Genomic DNA, 18,487 nt, shown 5'->3' on the forward strand with positions numbered 1-18,487 from the left:
ACCCTGGTCTCCCAGGTCCAAGTCTAACCACTATGTCACCACAATCTCCCTGGTAGATCTTCTTTTGGGGATCCCTAATATGCCTCCTGCCTTTGGCCAGTATACCTGGAAGAGCGTCTCCACCCCCATCGTCCAGCCCGGTCACTGAGGTCCAGCTCCGAGGGCCTTCTGGCAGTTCCCTCCCTGCGAGAAGTGAGGTTACAGGAAACCAGGCAGAGGGCCTTCTCGGTAGTGGCACCCGCCCTGTGGAACACCCTCCCTTCAGATGTGAAGGAAATAAGCAACTATTGGACTTTTAGAAGACATCTGAAGGCAGCCCTGTTCAGGGAAGTTTTTAATGTTTGATTCTACAGTGGTACCTCAGTAGCCCTGTTTACAAACTATTTGGTTTACGAACTCCGCAAAACCGGAAGTAGTGTCCCAGTTTGCGAACTTTACCTTGGTCTAAGAACGGAAGCCGAACAGTGGAAGGGCACCGGCGGTGGAAGGCCTCATTAGGGAAAGCGCGCCTCAGTTTAAGAATGGTTTCAGTTTAAGAACGGACTTCTGGAATGGATTAAGTTCGTAAACCAAGGTAACACTGTACAGTTATAAAAGGGGGGAAAGGAAGACATCTGAAGGCAGCCCTGTTCGGGGAAGTTTTAATGTTTGATGTTTTATCGTGCTTTTAATATTTTGTTGGGAGCCGCCCAGAGTGTCTGGGGATACCCAGCCAGATGGGCAGGGTATAAGTAATAAATTGTTGTTTTTGTTGTTATTTATACCCTGCCCATCTGGCTGGGCTTCCCCAGCCACTCTGGGCAGCTTCCAACAAAATATTAAAATACAGTAATGCATCAAATATTAAAAGCTTCCCTAAACAGGGCTGCCTTCAGATGCCTTCTAAAAGTCAGATAGTTGTTTTTATTTCCTTGGCATCTGAAGGAAGGGTGTTCCACAGTGCGGGTGCCACCACCGAGAAGGCCCTCTGCCTGGTTCCCTGTAACTTGGCTTCTCGCAGCGAGGGAACCGCCAGAAGGCCCTCGGAGCTGGACCTCAGTGTCTGGGCAGAATGATGGGGGTGGAGACGCTCCTTCAGGTCTACTGGACCGAGTATATCTAGTAATAGTATTCCTATTGCCTACACACTTCGGATCCATATTTCTGCGGCACCACCACGTGGATTAAGCACCAATGAACTTCTTAATCTTAGCACACCTCTCTCATTGTAGAAATGAACCGTTAGGAGGTGCCGTCATAAAGCTAGCGTACTTGCAAAGCTAAGCTGGAACCTGTACGGGGAACAGTGAGCTGAGATTCCCGCATTGCAGAGGGTTGGACTACAGGATTCCCGGGTCCCTTCCGACCCGATAATTCTATGAATCTACTAAAGGCGAAGCAACGAAACCTTGTGTCCCTCCGTGGCTGACACGGCACTTGCTAACCGTACTGATTCTCCCCACCTCCCTCTCTCTCAGGTGAACTCTCTGGACGACAACGGCGTGCTGGTCGGGAACTGGACAGGCGATTACTCACGCGGCACCAACCCTTCGGCCTGGGTGGGCAGCCGGGATATCTTGTTGAAGTACCACAAGACGGGCTACCCGGTTCTCTACGGGCAGTGCTGGGTGTTTGCCGGAGTCGTGACCACAGGTAGCTGCCGTCTGCGAGGAGACGGGAGGAGAGTGGGCTCTGCGGATGGGAGGGGGAGGGCATGGACAGAAGGAGGGCCTTGCAGGATCAGGTCCATGTGGTCCAGCACCCTGGTCCTCAAAGGGGCCGACCAACATCACACCCTGAGTTGTTTATAAGGATGGGAAATCTGTTGTCGTCATTCCTTCCCCCTCCCTCCATGTTTTTAACTTTCTATTGTCATCTCCAAGAGGCATAGAAAGGGGGGGCGGGGGGGCTGGTCGCCCCGGGTGCCATCATAGAGGGAGGCGACAAATTATCAAGGAACAATTACTGGCCTACTAGGGCGGTTCATAAAAAACTTTTTTAAAAAAATGCCTGCTCCAAAGGTCTTATCTTACTACACTAGGGATTATATAGCTATATATGAAATTTCATGCATATCAGTTAATATCTTGACCCTCCACAAAAATGGCTGTTTTCCTATGTCGTGAAGGCTGAAATTTCAATTCAGTGGAGCGCTTACTGTTCCCAACCCTAACCCTGTGGAAAGCCATCTAATTAGACTTTAAATTTGATTTTTACATGTTTTTAGGAGGTAATTTAATTATTGTTTGATTTTATATCAATGTTATGTACCTGATGTTAGCCGCCCTGAGCCCGACTTCGGCCGGGGAGGGCGGGAAATAAATAAAAGTTGTTGTTGTTGTTGTTATTTATTATCTCTCCCTGTTCCTGCTCCTCCTCCTTGTCCCCCCAGTCCTCCGGTGCCTGGGCATTCCCACCCGGACCGTCACCAACTACAACTCGGCGCACGATACGGACGTCAGCCTCACCATGGACATATACTTTGACGAGAACATGAAGCCACTGGAAAACCTCAATGCCGACTCTGTTTGGTAAGCACGGCTGCCGTCTCCGTCTCGGGTTCCTGTGTTCAGGAGGAAGGGCGAACCCAGGACGACCGCCACCCAAGTACCCCGCTTTTTTAAAGAGAAACTTTTTATTTACTGTAGTTTTCTGTGTATAAGACTAGGTTTTTTTCCTTTAAAAGCTATGCTAAAAAGTGGTGTTCGTCTTATACATGGAGAGTGCATAGGGCAGGCATTTGATTGGTTACTGCCACGGCTGTCAGCGGCTATTGGGCGTGTTATTGGCTGCTGCATCAAGGGCTGGTGTTGATTGGCGATTTTCGGCAATCCCCCCTAAAAAAAAGCTCAACAGCGCCATCTCCCCCAATTTTCTTAAATTTGAGTCCCCCAGATTAGGGGCGTCTTATACATGGGGGTGTCTTATACGTGGAAAAGTACGGTACACTTTTCAAGTTTACACATTTCATTAGTTTTACAATCAAACATTTTCCCACTTTCTGTGGTTCTTTAAACTTATTTTAGAATCTCTGCGGCCTATCCAAATCCATTTAATTTGCTCATTTAAGTATCTAAATATATACTCTTGTGTAATAACTGCAGGTTATTACAATAACCCTGCCCATGTTTTTTATCTGTTTGCAATTTATCTATAAACATTCAATAAACCATTTCCATTCTTTTATTGGGAAAAAAAAGTTTCTTATCTTGATTTCTTATTCTTCTGATAAGTTTCGCCATTTCTGCATATTCCGTAAGTTTTTGTCTCCATTCTTTGCTGGGACATCTGCTTCTTTCCACTTCCAAGTACCCCATTTTAATTCTTTTTTTCTCCCCTGTCCGGATGCAGGAATTTCCATGTCTGGAACGACTGCTGGATGAAACGTCCCGATTTGCCTTCAGGGTTTGATGGGTGGCAGGTTGTCGATGCCACGCCCCAGGAATCCAGCAGCGGTGAGTCAAGGAAACGTTCCTGCACATAAAGACTCTGATGCCCTCCAGCTGTTTGGGACTCCATCTCCCATCATGCATGCTGGAGTTGTACTCCAAAACACCTGGAGGACACCTGGCCAGCTTACAACTTTTGGGGGTCGCAAACTAGGTGGAGTGGGCCTAATAGCTTGGGAGTTGCTGGACTGGTCTCCTTATTGCACTGGCACACTAGCACTGCAGATGGCTGGAGATGGGTACTGCATCCATCCGACCAGCAGGGTTCAGGTGACTTTGTGAGCCAATCAGACTCTGTTTGGCCCCATAAAAGGTGCTTGAATCACTGAGGGAAACTCCTGAGTTTGAGTACCGAGGAAGAATCACCTGGTTGGGAGAACAATTTGCTACGTGGTTTCATTTTTAAGCAACACCTGCCACGGTATGGACGCCAGTTCAAATCGTGCCACAAGGAGTTCCGCAGATTAACACTGGAAGCCGTTGTCTGTTCTGGAAAGGGGACGGGGAGTATGACACAGAGCTCCATCTCATCTCTCCCCTGCTTTCCTCAACAGGCATTTTCTGCTGCGGTCCCTGCTCCGTAGAGGCCATCAAGAACGGGCTGGTCTACATGAAATACGATGCCTCCTTCTGCTTTGCTGAGGTACTTGTTTCTGAATGATTTTGCATGTGCGAATGCTACTGAGAGATCCCTTGGTCATGTCACCGCATCTCTGATTCAGACTTGGAACCTTCAGCACCAGGGAGAGCTCCCCAGGAATGCAGACGTCAATTCTATCACTAATAATAATAATAATAATAATAATAATAATAATAATAATTTATTTGTACCCTGGCCATCTGGCTGGGTTTCCCCAGCCACTCTGGGCGGCTTCCAACAAAGATTTAAAATACATTAAAATGTCACACATTAAAAACTTCCCTAAACAGGGCTGCCTTCAGATGTCTTCTAAATGTCAGGTAGTTGTTTATCTCTTTGACATCTTGTGGGAGGGTGTTCCACAGGGCCTGGTTCCTTGTAGCTTTGCTTCTCGCAGTGAGGGAACCACCAGAAGGCCCTCGGCGCTGGACCTCTGTGTCCGGGTAGAACGATGGGGGTGGAGACGCTCCAACATACAGTTGCAATCAAAATTATTCCACCCCCATTGCAAATCAGGTTTATTCTCAAAAATTGCAGACTTTCAACTGTTTGCAAGGAGGAAATCCAACAAAACCAACAGCAATAGCTCCACACAACGGATGCGTCAAGTGGTTAATAATAATAATAATAATAATAATAATAATAATAATAATAATTTATTATTTATACCCTGCCCATCTGGCTGGGCCTCCCCAGCCACTCTGGGCGGCTTCCATAGAAACCAAAAATACAGTAAAATATCACACGTTAAAAACTTCCCTGAACAGGGATGTCTTAAGATGTCTTCTGAATGTCAGGTAGTTGTTTATCGCTTTGACATCTGATGGGAGGGTGTTCCACAGGGCGGGCGCCACTACCGAGAAGGCCCTCTGCCTGGTTCCCTGTAGCTTTGCTTCTCGCAATGAGGGAACCGCCAGAAGGCCCTCGGCGCTGGACCTCAGCGTCCGGGCAGAATGATGGGGGTGGAGAAATGCAACTTATAGCAAGACTGGAAAAGCCAGGATAAGTTTTCAGCTGAATCTCACCTTATTTGCAACAGGGTGGAATAATTTCAGTTACAGCTGTGGATAAACAAAAGGTTAGAGCAACCTTCCCCAACTTCTGCCCTCCAGATTTTGCTGGACTCCAGTTGCCATCAGCCCCAGCTAACAAAGTCACAGGTTGAAGGTGACGAAAGGTTTCAACAGCACCCGAAGACACAATCTGCAACACAGTCATAATAATCCTTGTCATCACTAAACTGGTTTTCTGCTATAGCATCCAGTGAAATTGAAATGTCCATCTATCTATCTCGATGGGTAGATAGACATAGATACACAAGGTCTTTGCCACAGAAATGGGGATGAATGCCTTATATCTCTCTCTTCAAAGTTTACCGTGGCAATTTTGAGCTGGCAACACTTTGGACTGCCGGCCTGTTGAACTTGTTGTGACTTGACTTCTGGGTAAACCTTCTCTAGGGATCATGTAGCTAAAGAGGAGAAGTAATAATAATAATAATTTTATTATTTATACCTCACTCATCTGGCTGGGCCTCCCCAGCCACGCTGGGCAGCTCCCAACAGAATATTATAAACACGATAAAACATCAAACATTGAAGACTTCCCTAAACATGGTTGCCTTCAGATGTCTTCTAAAAGTCAGATAATTGTTTATTTCCTTGACATCTGACAGGAGGGCGTTCCACAGGGTGGGTGCCACCACCGAAAAGACCCTCTGCCTGGTTCATTAAGCAAGCTTCAGTTTTTGGGCAAGTTTAGCTCAGTTGGTAGAGCAGGAGGCTGTGACCCTCAGGGGTTGGAGCCCCACGTTGGGCAAAAGATCTCTGCATTGCAGGGGGTTGGACAAGACGGCCCTCGTGGTCTCTTCCAACCCTACAATTATGTGAAATGACAAGGGGCAGAGATGCCCCTCTACCCCCTCTACCCCCAAACAGAATCATGGGCAAACACAGGTGTTGATTTTCACGACGGCGGGCCTGCTGATGGGTTTCTTTGACCTAATTTCTCTCTCTCTCTCTTTGCAGGTGAACAGTGACAAGGTGTATTGGCAGCGACAGTCTGACGGCAGCTTCAAGATCGTCTATGTGGAGGAGAAGGCAATCGGTCACTTAATCAGTACCAAGGCAGTGGGCTCAAATCAGCGCCATGATGTCACCGACATTTACAAACATCCTGAAGGTAATGTGCTGTGTGGACAAGGGGGCAGACAGCTGGGATTCCTGAGGCAGGACACACACAAATAAATAATAATAATAATACAGTGGTACCTCGGGTTAAGTACTTAATTCGTTCCAGAGGTCTGTTCTTAACCCGAAACTGTTCTTAACCTGAAGCACCACTTTAGCTAATGGGGCCTCCTGCTGCTGCCGCGCCGCCGGAACACGATTTCATCCTGAAGCAAAGTTCTTAACCCAAGGTACTATTTCTGGGTTAGCAGAGTCTGTAACCTGAAGCATATGTAACTCGAGGTACCACTGTAATAATAATAATATAATAATAATAATATATTTATACTCTGCCAATCTGCCTGGGGTTTCCCCAGCCACTCTGGACGGCTGTCAACATAATATTAAAAAAACGATAAAACATCAAACATTAAAAACTTCCCTGAACAGGGCTGCCTTCAGATGTCTTCTTAAAGTCAGATAGTTCTTTATTTCCTTGACATCTGATGGGAATAAAACCAAGATATAAAACCACAAAATACCTAATAAAAATAAAAACAAGAACCCAATAGCGCCCCCCCACAAAAAACAGCACATTTTAAAAGGGCATAGGATGTAAATCGGATCAACCAAAAGCCTGGTTAGAAAGGAACGTTTTTGCTATAAAATATGCAGGGATTTGTGTTTTGCAAAACAAACCGCGGAAAGAGAAGAAGGGAAGCCCTTGGTATTTTAAGGTTGCTTGAATGAATACAGTGGTACCTCGGGTTAAGTACTTAATTCGTTCCGGAGGTCCGTTCTTAACCTGAAACTGTTCTTAACCTGAAGCACCACTTTAGCTAGTGGGGCCTCCCGCTGCCATCGCGTGGTTTCTGTTCTCTTCCTGAAGCAAAGTTCTTAACCCGAGGTACTATTTCTGGGTTAGCGGAGTCTGTAACCTGAAGTGTCTGTAACCCGAGGTACCACTGTATTCGAAAATGGAAAATTAAATTAAATTGCAGGCAGTTTGGAATGAAACCGTCTTCGCTCTAGACCTTCACCTGCCTCTTAGCTGCTACAGCAGCAGCACCTGAGCATCTCTCTCCATCCTTCTCCCTCTTTTTCTCTCCCAGGCTCCGAAGCGGAGCGCAAAGCGGTTGAAACGGCCGCCAAGCACGGCACCAAGGCCCACATCTACACCAACAAGGAGTGGGGCGACGACATCTCCGTGACGGTGGACACCCAGGAGGCCTACACAGGCCAAGACATCTCCCTGAGGGTCATCTTGAAGAACCGCAGCTCCATGCCTCGAAGCGTCTCCCTCAACCTCTTTGTGGCCGTCATGTATTACACCGGCGTAACGGGCAGCAACTTCAAGCAGGAGAAGAGGGAGGTCCAGGTGCCGGCCAGCGGAAGTACGACACCTTATATATTTGGTTGTGGTTTTTTCAAATTTGTATACCACCTTCTTCCAAGGATCTCAGGGTGCTGGACAGGCTTCGCCGACTTTTCACCCTCACGACAGGCCTGCGAGGTAGGCCAGGCTAAGAGGTTGGCCCAAGATCACCCCAGGAACTTCATTATTATTATTATTTCTTGAATTTATACACCGCCCTTCTACCCGGAGGTCTCATGTTCACAGAAAAGATCACAATATATAACATCAAAATAAGAACAATAACCCAGTAAGGTAAAGGTGAAGGGACCCCTGACCATTAGGTCCAGTCGTGGCCGACTCTGGGGTTGCGGCGCTCATCTCGCTTTATTGGCCGAGGGAGCCAGCGTACAGCTTCTGGGTCATGTGGCCAGAATGACTAAGCCGCTTCTGGCAAACCAGAGCAGCGCACGGAAACGCCGTTTACCTTCCCGCCAGAGTGGTACCTATTGATCTACTTGCACTTTGACGTGCTTTTGAACTGCTAGGTGGGCAGGAGCAGGGACCGAGCAACGGGAGCTCACCCTGTCGCAGGGATTCGGACTGCCGACCTTCTGATCGGCGAGTCCTAGGCTCTATGGTTTAACTCACAGCGCCACCCGCGATAACCCAGTAACACCCCCTCAAAAAGAGCCACATTTTAAAAGGGTATAAGTCGATGTCCAGCTGTCCATCAGGTCAACCAAAGGCCTGGTCAAAAAGGAACGTTTTTGCCTGGCACCTAAAGGTGTATAATAAGGCACCAGGTGAACATCCCTGGGAAGAGCATTCCACGGATAGGGAGCCACTGCAGAGAAGGCCCTGTTCTCGTGTTGCCACCCTCCGGACCTCTCAAGGAGGAGGCACATGAAGGAGGGCCTCAGATGATGATCTCAGGGTCTGGGCAGGTTCATATGGAAAGAGGTGGCCCTTGAGGTATTGCGGTCTTGAGCTTCATGGCCGAATGGGGATTCGAACCCGGCTCTCTCCCAGGTCCTGGTCCAAAACTCGAACTGCTACGCCACACTGGCTCTTGGTCACCTTAAATCACCGGGCCACCCTGTGGCAGGGGAATAGTAGCTGGACGTGGCAAAACGGGTAGAGGCGGGACACTGCTCCCTGGGTGGAGCCGGGGGGGGCATGGAGGAAATCCACGGGACGTGGTGCGTTCTCTCTAAGTCAGTGGTTCTCGAAGGAGAGGACGGCAAGTGTGGCAGGAAGAATTGAGGGCAACGAAAGAAACATTTAAACATTTCAGTGTAGTGCAGTAGTTTTGAAAGAAGTTTTATGATTTGCAGAATACGGATATTCTATGCTAAAAGTCCTGCTCTGAGTTATCATCATCATGATCATTTGTTATTTATACCCCTCCCATCTGGCTGGGTTTCCCCAGCCACTCTGGGCAGCTCCCAACAGAATATTGAAAACATGATAAAACATCAAACATTAAAAACTTTCCTAAACAGGGCTGCCTTCAGATGTCTTCAAAAAGTCAGATAGTTGCTTATTCACTTAACATCTGGTGGGAGGACATTCCAGAGGGCGGGCGCCACTACCGAGAAGCCCTCTGCCTGGTTCCCTGTAACTTTGCTTCTCGCAGTGAGGGAACTGCCAGAAGGCCCTCGGAGCTGGACCTCAGTGTCCGTGTTTGACGATGGGGGTGGAGGTGTCCTTCATGTATACTGGGCCGTTTAGGGCTTTCAAGGTCAGTACCAACACTTTGAATTGTGCTCGGAAGTGTACTGGGGACCAAAGTAGGTCTTTCAGGACCGATGTTATATGGTCTCGGTGGCCACTTCCGGTCACCAGTCTAGCTGCTGCATTCTGGATTAGTTGCAGCTTCCGGGTCACCTTCAAATGTAGTCCCACGTACAGCGCGTTGCAGTAGTCCAAGCGGGAGATAACAAGAGCGTGCACCACTCTGGCAAGACAGTCTGCCAGCAGATAGGGTCTCATCCTGCGTACCAGATAGAGCTGGCAGACAGCTGCCCTAGACACAGAACTGACCTGCACCTCCATGGACAGCGGTGAGTCCAAAATGACTCCCAGGCTGCACACCTGGTCCTTCAGGGGCACGGTTACCCCATTCAGGACCAGGGAATCCTCCACACCTGCCCGCCTCCTGTCCCCCCAAAACAGTACTTCTGTCTTGTCAGGATTCAGCCTCAATCTGTTAGCCGCCATCCATCCTCCAACTGCCTCCAGACACTCAGGGTTACTGCAGAGCGGGTTTTGGCGATCTTTGGAACTTGCCGAAAACTCTTCCACTGACTGTGGCAATTGACTGGGTGTTTAAGGGATAAAGTAAATAAATACTAAAGCGGTCCGTCTCTCAGGGAACCTGGTCCTGAGCTGCGTAGAGCCACAGGTTGTGCCATAGAGCTTGTCGTGATTTTCGGTCCCAGTTTGCCTAACCCTTCCCCTGCCTTTCCCTTCCAGGCCAGGCTGTTCCCATGGTGGTCTCCTACGCGGAGTACAAGCCCCACCTGGTTGACCAGGGAGCCATGAAGCTCAGCATCTCGGGGAAAGTGGCCGAAACCGGTCAGGTGATCGCGAAGGAGCACACCTTCCGTTTGCGGACGCCGGACCTCACTCTGACGGTATGGCGCAGGGGCTGTGGTTTAGAGTCAGGGGTGGGGGGACTCTTTGGGGTGGGGGGGGGCTTGAGGGCCACTTTCTCTTCTGGGCAGGCTTTGAAGGGCCAGTTGCCATGGTGGGCGGGGCCAGAGACCAAAGTGGGTGGAGCCATGGATGTAAACATTGCCTTTGTGTGTAATTACCTCGCTGTCCTCCGTGTAGACAAGCCAAAGGGAATTTGAGGGGTTTGAGGACTGATTTGAGTCGTGGAGCTTAACTAGCAAGCAGGAGTGTCCAGAAGAGGGTTTTGAGAGCCAGATAAAGAGGCATGGGGGGGCCACAGAGATGAGGTCCCACACCCATGGGACTACACTTAGAAAAACAGGTGTTCGTGGTGGGGGTCCGGGGCCACAGGAACGCCAGTGGATCCCAGGCAGTTTTCAACACCCCAGTTGACTTGAATGGATCTTTAACGAGCATTTTAGTCCTATTAAAAAAACAAAACAAGAACTGTAAAGAATATACAAAATTTGGGGGAAAATTATTATAAAAAGTAGAGATAAAGAAGAAAATACAGTGGTACCTCGGTTTAAGAACAGCCCTGTTTAAGAACTATTTGGTTTACAAACTCCAGAAAACCGGAAGTAGTATCCCGGTTTGCGAACTTTACCTTGGTCTACAAACAGAATCCAAACAGTGGAAGGGCACTGGTGGCGGGAGGCCTCATTAGGGAAATCACGCCTTGGTTTAAGAACGGTTTTGGTTTAAGAACGGACCTCCGGAATTAATTCAGTTCGTAAACCGAGGTACCCCTGTACAGTTATAAAAGGAGAAACCAGTGAAATTTATAAAACGTTAGTAGAAAGGGAAGATCAAGAAGACAAATTCAAAGAGAAAAGGAGACATTGGGGCAGATGGGTGGTCAAATCTGTGGGGGCAGGGGGAATAGAAGAATCATACATTGAAAATGTTGTCTATAAGAATAAAAGAAAATAGGCTATATGGTCATTTATGGACCACATAGGTATCTCAAGCCATTTGCCCATGTTGCCATGCAACCAGCCCGTGCAGAATGTAGTCACCCTATATATAGAAAGGAGCAAACCAGTGATATTTTAGGGAGCAGGCTAGCAGGCCTTACATCATAGGAGCCTGCACAACACAAAACACTGTTGCTGTATGTAGGTTTTATTTGTTTTTTATCTTATATTTTAGAAATGTACATCCAGTTGTTGTTTTTTTAATTTGGGAGGGGCCCCAAGAGAGTGAGGCCCTAAGCGATAGCTTGTTTAGCTTATACAGTGGTGCCCCGCAAGACGAATGCCTCGCAAGACGGAAAACCCGCTAGACGAAAGGGTTTTCCGTTTTGGAGGTGCTTCGCAAAACGAATTTCCTATGGGCTTGCTTCGCAAGACAAAAATGTCTTGCGAGTTCCTGCTGGTTTTTTTTCCTCCCCCCCCCCCTTTTTCCCAAGCCGCTAAGCCGCTTAACAGCTGATCCGCTAAGCCGCTTAACAGCTGATCCGCTAAGCCACTTAACAGCTGATCCGCTAAGCCGCTAAACAGCTGATCCGCTAAGCCGCTAAACAGCTGATCTGCTAAGCCGCTAATAGCGCTAATCCGCTAATGGGCTTGCTTCGCAAGACGAAAAAAACCACAAGACGAAGAGACTCACGGAACGGATTCTTTTCGTCTTGCGAGGCACCACTGTACGTAAATCCAGAACTGCTCACCCTTGTCAATGCTTTCTCTGTTCTCTCCTCTCTTTCCCCCCGACAACAGTTGCTGGGCCCAGCTATCGTTGGACAAGAAACCCAAGTCCAGATTGTCTTCAAGAACCCCCTTCCGGTGACGCTGACAGGGGCCATCTTCCATATGGAGGGGTCGGGTCTCTCCACCCCAAATACAATGACAGTGGGGTGAGTAAACCTACCTTTCCCAGGATTCTTTGGGGCAGGGCTGCCATTTAAGGGCGTTGTGCATCTGAAACAATAGCCATCTTCCCTTCGTCGGGAAGATTACCAGGTGCTATACGAAAGCGTTCAGCAAAATTCACATCGCATAATTCAAATGCAATTTTAAACACTCAACAAATCAGGGCTGAGAGGAGGGAAAGGGCAAATAAAAAACTCCCCAAATTTGATCAAAATAATAATAATAATAATAATAAATTATTATTGTAATATTCAGAACTTTTTTCCTGGGGGGGACGGACACAGGGGTACACATACCTCTAAACATTTTGTGAATCTAAATTCAGCCTCATCGAAGGGCAGTACTTCAATATGAATAGGAAAATGAGAGTACCCCTAAACATTTTTTTTAGGGGGGAGCACTGGTAATATTTATACCCTGCCCATCTGTCTGGGTTGCCAGATAGCTCCCTAGTTTTCATTTTGTCCTTAATTCAGGAGTTGCATATGACAGAGGCTTCAGGGTGGAAGCTGAAACCAAATTAGCGAAGAGTTGACCAAAGTAAGGCAGGATGTTCCTAATAAGAACCTGCAATCAGGTTATTGCACACCTAGAATTGGAGGGTTGGACTCTTCGAGCCCTGGCACTGGACCAGAACGTCGGTGGTGCTGTGGGTTAAACCACTGAGCCTCTTGGGCTTGCTGATCAGAAGGTCAGTGGTTCGAATCCCCACGACGGGGAGTTCAAAAGCACACCAGTGCAAGTAGATAAATAGGTACCGCTGTGGTGGGAAAGTAAACGGCATTTCCGTGCGCTCTGGTTTCCGTCGCTGTGTCCCATTCCGCCAGAAGCAGTTTAGTCCTGCTGACTACATGACCCAGAAAGCTGTCTGCGGACAAACGCCGGCTCCCTTGGCCTGAAAGCGACATGAGCGCCGCAACCCCATAGTCGCTTTTGACTGGATTTAACCATCAGGGGTCCTTTACCTTTTTACTTCTGAACTCTGGACTTTCTGAAAACACAAGCTGGGGAACCTAACTCTCTCTTTCTCCCTCTTTTGCAGAAATATCGGCCCACATCAAACAGTGACGCTACGACAGACGTTCACACCTCTCCGTGCAGGCCAACGCCAGCTGGTAGCCAGCCTGGACAGCCCTCAGCTATCCCAGGTCCACGGGGTGCTGACGATCGAGGTGACCCAGGGACCCCCACGAGGCCCCTCGTCGGCTTCTCCAGCCCCAGTTCGGGGGTCTCCGGCCCGCGGACGAGCTTCCCCGGCCCACGGACGGGCTTCTCCGGCCCCCGCCCGAGCCTCGCCTGCACCTTCTCCGGCCCCCGCCCGAGCCTCGCCTGCACCTTCTCCCGCCCTCAACAGGGCGTCTCCGGCTCGCCAGCCGACAGGCCGCAGCAGCCCAGCCAATGCCCGCAGGTCTCCAGCCCGCCAGCCAGACCCTCGAGGCTCCCCCAATGTCCGTGGGTCGCCTGCCGTGCGGGCGGGGCGGGGGGTCTGAGGCAGACCTTTTTAGCTTTTTTTTATTTTTAATGTGATGTACTGTGTGATGAATTGCATACGGTGCCAGCCGAACTGGGAGCAACATGAGGGGGCGTGCTATGAATGAGCCACAGAACCACAGCAGTTCTGCAGGATGCGGGCATGCCAAGGCCTCGATATTCGGTTGTCTCTCAGCCGTCCATCACCCATATACAGCCCACCCTGCTGCCCCTGCCCTTTATTTGCCATTGCCCAGTTATATCTCTGCTTTCCCCTCCCCTCACACAATTTGTTCTGTTCTTCCTTCCCCTTTTCCTTGCTCTCTGTCCCCGCTCCCCACAAAACTCGCGACTCTGAGCCCATGTCGACCAGTCCCTCTCTGCCTGTCCGTCCATCTTCCACCTGAATGTTTGCCATCCCCTCACATACCTGCACTGTCCATTTAACTCTCTCCCAAGCCCAAGCGTTGCCAGCACCCTACAAATCCACTCCCTCTTTCTTGATCACTGGGATCCCCTGAAATGTTTTTGTACTGGTTGTTCTCTTTTGCTCCTTCGCACACCTTTTGTTTTTAAATAATCCACTGAAGCTCACTCTCTCGCACAGGCACAACACTTGCTCCCAAAAAAAGGCAAGCGATGAGCTTCCGAAGGGAGAAGACACACAGGGGTCATTTTTTTAAGTCCTCCTAAGTAAATCCAGCTTGATCCCCACCATATCCATTGGAAATTTAACGCCACATTTACATTAGATGAATCTTGCCACTTTCTTATCTCCTTGGGTCACCGGTACAAGGACGTTATCATGCACTGGTTGTAGTGGGGGAAGGATTTTTTTACCTGCCCTCCTAAAATGGTAACAGCAAAGAAGAGAAGGGAAGCTGCTTGAGGAAGACTACTAACCCACCGCAAAATGCATTAATTGGCCATTGGCTGCCCTGCCTCTGTTCACTTATTTAAATGTATGCAAACACCAAATGTCCACATTCTTCCTTAACTTTGCACTGAAGCCAAGCTGTGCATGCTTTTAAAAAGAGCCAAAATAACATAAGATGACAGCTCTGTGATTATGTGAAGATATGATAAATTATGCTACATTTAAACTACATGCAAATGAGTGAAGCCAAAGCCTGTTACTCTTATTTTTCACACTTAATATAGGTATTTATTTGAAAATAAATGATTTTTATCTCTAAACCTGGCTTTTTAAATGGTTGTGTGGGTTTCTTCTTTTCTTGGAGCACTCAGCTGTCACAAACCCACGTTAACAGCTGTTGCATTTTGTGGTATTGTCCAGGCTGACCTCCCCTCAAAGCCACATTGGCTTTTCCTCTCTCTCCTATATAGTATTTGTACTGGTCTGTCATCACGCTGTGATTATGACAGCCACTAGGGGGCACTTCTTCGGCGATCACTCATAGCCGAGTAAGATTGTCTTCCATAAACACAGTTTTAACAGTTACAGATAGGTAGCCGTGTTGGTCTGCCATAGTCAAAACAAAATAAAAAAAATTCCTTCCAGTAGCACCTTAAAGACCAACTAAGTTAGTTCTAGGTATGAGCTTTCGTGTGCATCTGAAGAAGGTATCTGAAGAAGTGTGCATGCACACGAAAGCTCATACCTAGAACTAACTTAGTTGGTCTTTAAGGTGCTACTGGAAGGAATTTTTTTATTTTGTTTTGACAGTTTTAACAATGAGTCTGTAAGTGACTGTGGAGGCCAATTCTGGATCCACATGTCCTTCCACAGTGGGGACATTGGTTTCCGGGCAGGAGTTGATCACAGTGAGGGTTTGCCAAGCGTGCCTTCCTCTTAATACGTTTCTCCCTTGCATCCTGAGTTCAAACATCTTCAAAGCCCATGACGCCTTTGGTAAAGGTTGTTCTCTGACTGGAGTACTCACAGGCAAGTGTTTCCCAATTGTTGGTGTTTATACTACATTTTTAAAGATTTGCCTTGAGAGTCTTTAAACCTCTTTTGTTGACCACCAGCATTACGCTTTCCATTTTTAAGTTGGGAATAGAGTAGTTGCTTTGGATAGCAATAATCAGGCACCCGCACAATATGACCAGTCCAACAAAGTTGATGTTGAGGGATCATCGCTTTGACACTGGTGATCTTTGCTTCTTCCAGTACACAGGCATTAGTTCGCCTGTCTTCCCAAGTAATGCGTACAATTTTTCGGAGGTACCATTGATGGAATCTTTCGAGGAGTTGGAGATGGCGTTTATAAGTGGCCCATGTTTCACAAGCATACAGTAATTCACATCAGGTATGTGAATAGAGCCAAACATGGCCCTTTCAGGTATCCATTTGGGTCATTTCAGGAGGAGGAATATAGGAGAATTAGGGAGCAACATGTAGGGATGCGGGTGGTGCTGTGGGTTAAACCACAGAGCCTAGGACTTGCCAATCAGAAGGTCAGCGGTTCGAATCCCCGCAACGGGGTGAGCTCCCGTTGCTTGGTCCCTGCTCCTGCCAACCTAGCAGTTCAAAAGCACGTCAAAGTGCAAGTAGATAAATAGGTACCACTCGGCGGGAAGGTAAACGGCGTTTCCGTGCGCTGCTCTGGTTCGCCAGAAGTGGCTTAGTCCTGCTGGCCACATGACCCAGAAGCTGTATGCCGGCTCCCTTGGCCAATAAAGCAAGATGAGCGCTGCAACCCCAGAGTCGGCCACGACTGGACCTAATGGTCAGGGGTCCCTTTACCTTACCTTTAGGGAGCAACATGACCTGCTTGGGGTAGGTGTATCCTCCCTTTCTTTCTCTCTGCCCCCATGGGAGGCTTCCCCCACCCCACAGGCCCAGAGAGCAAGCGAAGGGGATTTTTTTGTGGGAAGCTGTGGGTGGAAGAGAGGCTGGAGGAGCAGATATTTCTGACACTTTTGTAGATTCAGAAGCTGAGAAAGAAATATCCCATTATGGCATTGGAGAAGGAAAGTGAAGTTTGGGGAGGGGGGATGTGGTCATGGAGAGGGAAAGGGAGAAGGAAAATTTGATCTTGAGCATGGATAGGCAAACTAAGGCCTGGGGGCTGGATCCGGCCCAATCACCTTCTAAATCCGGCCCACGGACAGTCCAGGAATCAGCGTGTTTTTACATGAGTAGAATGTGTCCTTTTATTTAAAATGCATCTGGGTTATTTGTGGGGCATAGGAATTTGTTCTCCCCCCCCCCTTTCCCCCAAAAAATATAGTCCGGCCCCTCACAAGGACTGAGGGACAGTGGACCGGCCCCCTGCTGATAAAGTTTGCGGACCCCTGGTCTTGAGAGTAAACTGAGGCAGGGAGAGAGGGGATGCTGCTGTAATTCTGCAGAAGGAAGCTCAGGGATGGAAACTGAAGCAGAGTAATCCCTACTAGAGATATAAAAGGGGTAGTAGTGTCCGGCATCTCAGTGCTTGGATTAGCAATTTCCAGTTAAAGAGTTGAGGAGGTGAGATACACAAATTTTAAACGTCCCTGGATGAGAAGTGAGTTTCCTTTGAAATGAGTAAGGCTGACAAACTCTGCTCCTATTTCCTTTTTGACAGTCACAGTCTGAATAAGGACATCATATCATACATCTACTAGACAGCCCCCTTTGAATTACAGTGGTGCCTCGCAAGACGAAATTAATTTGTTCCGCAAGTTTTTTCGTCTTGCAAAGCACGGTTTCCCATAGGAATGCATTGAAAATCAATCAATGCGTTCCTATGGAAACCGCCTTCAGACCAGGTCCGGGGACAGTCTGTCCCCCGACCTCTTCTGAAAGCTGGGGGGGGTACAAGTGCTTTTCTTCCCACCCCCAGCATTTTAAAAAACCCTGGGACAGCAGAGGACTTCTCCGCTGTCCCGGGGTTTTTTAAAATGCTGGCGGGCGGCAGCGTTGCCGCCCGCCAGCATTTTAAGATCGCCCCGGACAGCGGACTTCTCCGCTGTCCCGGGGCGATTTTAAAGCCCCCCAGAAGGCCGGCGGGGGGGAGCAAAGACTTTCGCCCCCCGCCAGCCTTCAGAAGAGGTCCAGGACCTCTTCTGAAGGCCGGCGGGGGGCGAAAGTCTTTGCTCCCCCCCCCCGCCGGCCTTCAAAAGCCGTCCAGGATAGCGGGAAGCGCTTCCCTGCTATCCCGGACCGCTTTTAAAATGCTGGCGGTGGGGAGCAAAGCCTTTCGGCCCCCGCCAGCCTTCCTGGACCTCTTCTGAAGGCCGGAGGGGGGGGGGAAAGGCTTTGCTCCCCACCACCAGCATTTAAAAGAGGTCCCCGGAGATTTCCCTATGGGCTTCCTTCTTGGGAAGCAAGCCCATAGGGCAATTCGTCTTGCGAAGCAACTCGCAAACGGAAAACCCTTTCGTCTTGCGGGTTTTCCGTCTTGCGAGGCATTCGTCTTGCGGGGCACCACTGTATCAGAATTATCTCTGATCGAAAGCTTTATTTTGGAGCAGTGTAGAGGTGGAAGAAAGGCCCCACCTCTCTTCCTTCTGAGCTACTTGCTCCTATGACAATGCATCTGTACTTTACCAGTTACAGCGGTACCTTGGTTCTCAAGCTTAATCCGTTCCGGAAGTCTGTTCCAAAACCAAAGCGTTTCAAAACCAAGGTGCGCTTTCCCATAGAAAGTAATGCAACATGGACCAATCTGTTCCAGACTTTTAAAAACAACCCCTAAAACAGCAATTTAACATGAATTTTACTAACGACTGTTGATCCATAAAATGAAAGCAATCATCAACATACTGTAGTATAAAAAAGACAGTATTGTAGATGATAAAAATTTAAGTTTTTGCTTCTTCTTACCTGCACTAATGATAGTCATTGTTTGGATGGGGGGCTTTTATCCATTTCTGCAGTCACACAATCAGTCAGTAGCTGAACTGGGTCCCACACAGTCACAAAAACA

The 18,487-nt window shown here is 48.5% G+C and overlaps 1 protein-coding gene across 1 annotated transcript in view; it reads left to right on the forward strand.

Moving 5' to 3' along the window:
* TGM1 (transglutaminase 1) overlaps positions 1-14,807 on the forward strand; it is a 53,813-nt gene extending 39,006 nt beyond the window's left edge. The window contains exons 7-15 of the mRNA XM_083706626.1: positions 1,458-1,632; positions 2,372-2,510; positions 3,331-3,434; positions 3,983-4,071; positions 6,096-6,249; positions 7,349-7,630; positions 10,069-10,229; positions 11,988-12,124; positions 13,183-14,807. Coding sequence (XP_083562752.1) covers positions 1,458-1,632; positions 2,372-2,510; positions 3,331-3,434; positions 3,983-4,071; positions 6,096-6,249; positions 7,349-7,630; positions 10,069-10,229; positions 11,988-12,124; positions 13,183-13,630 — 1,689 coding nt within the window. The 3' untranslated portion in view covers positions 13,631-14,807. The remainder of the gene's footprint in view (positions 1-1,457; positions 1,633-2,371; positions 2,511-3,330; positions 3,435-3,982; positions 4,072-6,095; positions 6,250-7,348; positions 7,631-10,068; positions 10,230-11,987; positions 12,125-13,182) is intronic.
* The last annotated feature ends 3,680 nt before the right edge of the window (positions 14,808-18,487 follow it).

Source organism: Podarcis gaigeae, assembly GCF_964106915.1.
Source record: "Podarcis gaigeae genome assembly, chromosome: 13".
NCBI lineage: Eukaryota > Metazoa > Chordata > Lepidosauria > Squamata > Lacertidae > Podarcis > Podarcis gaigeae.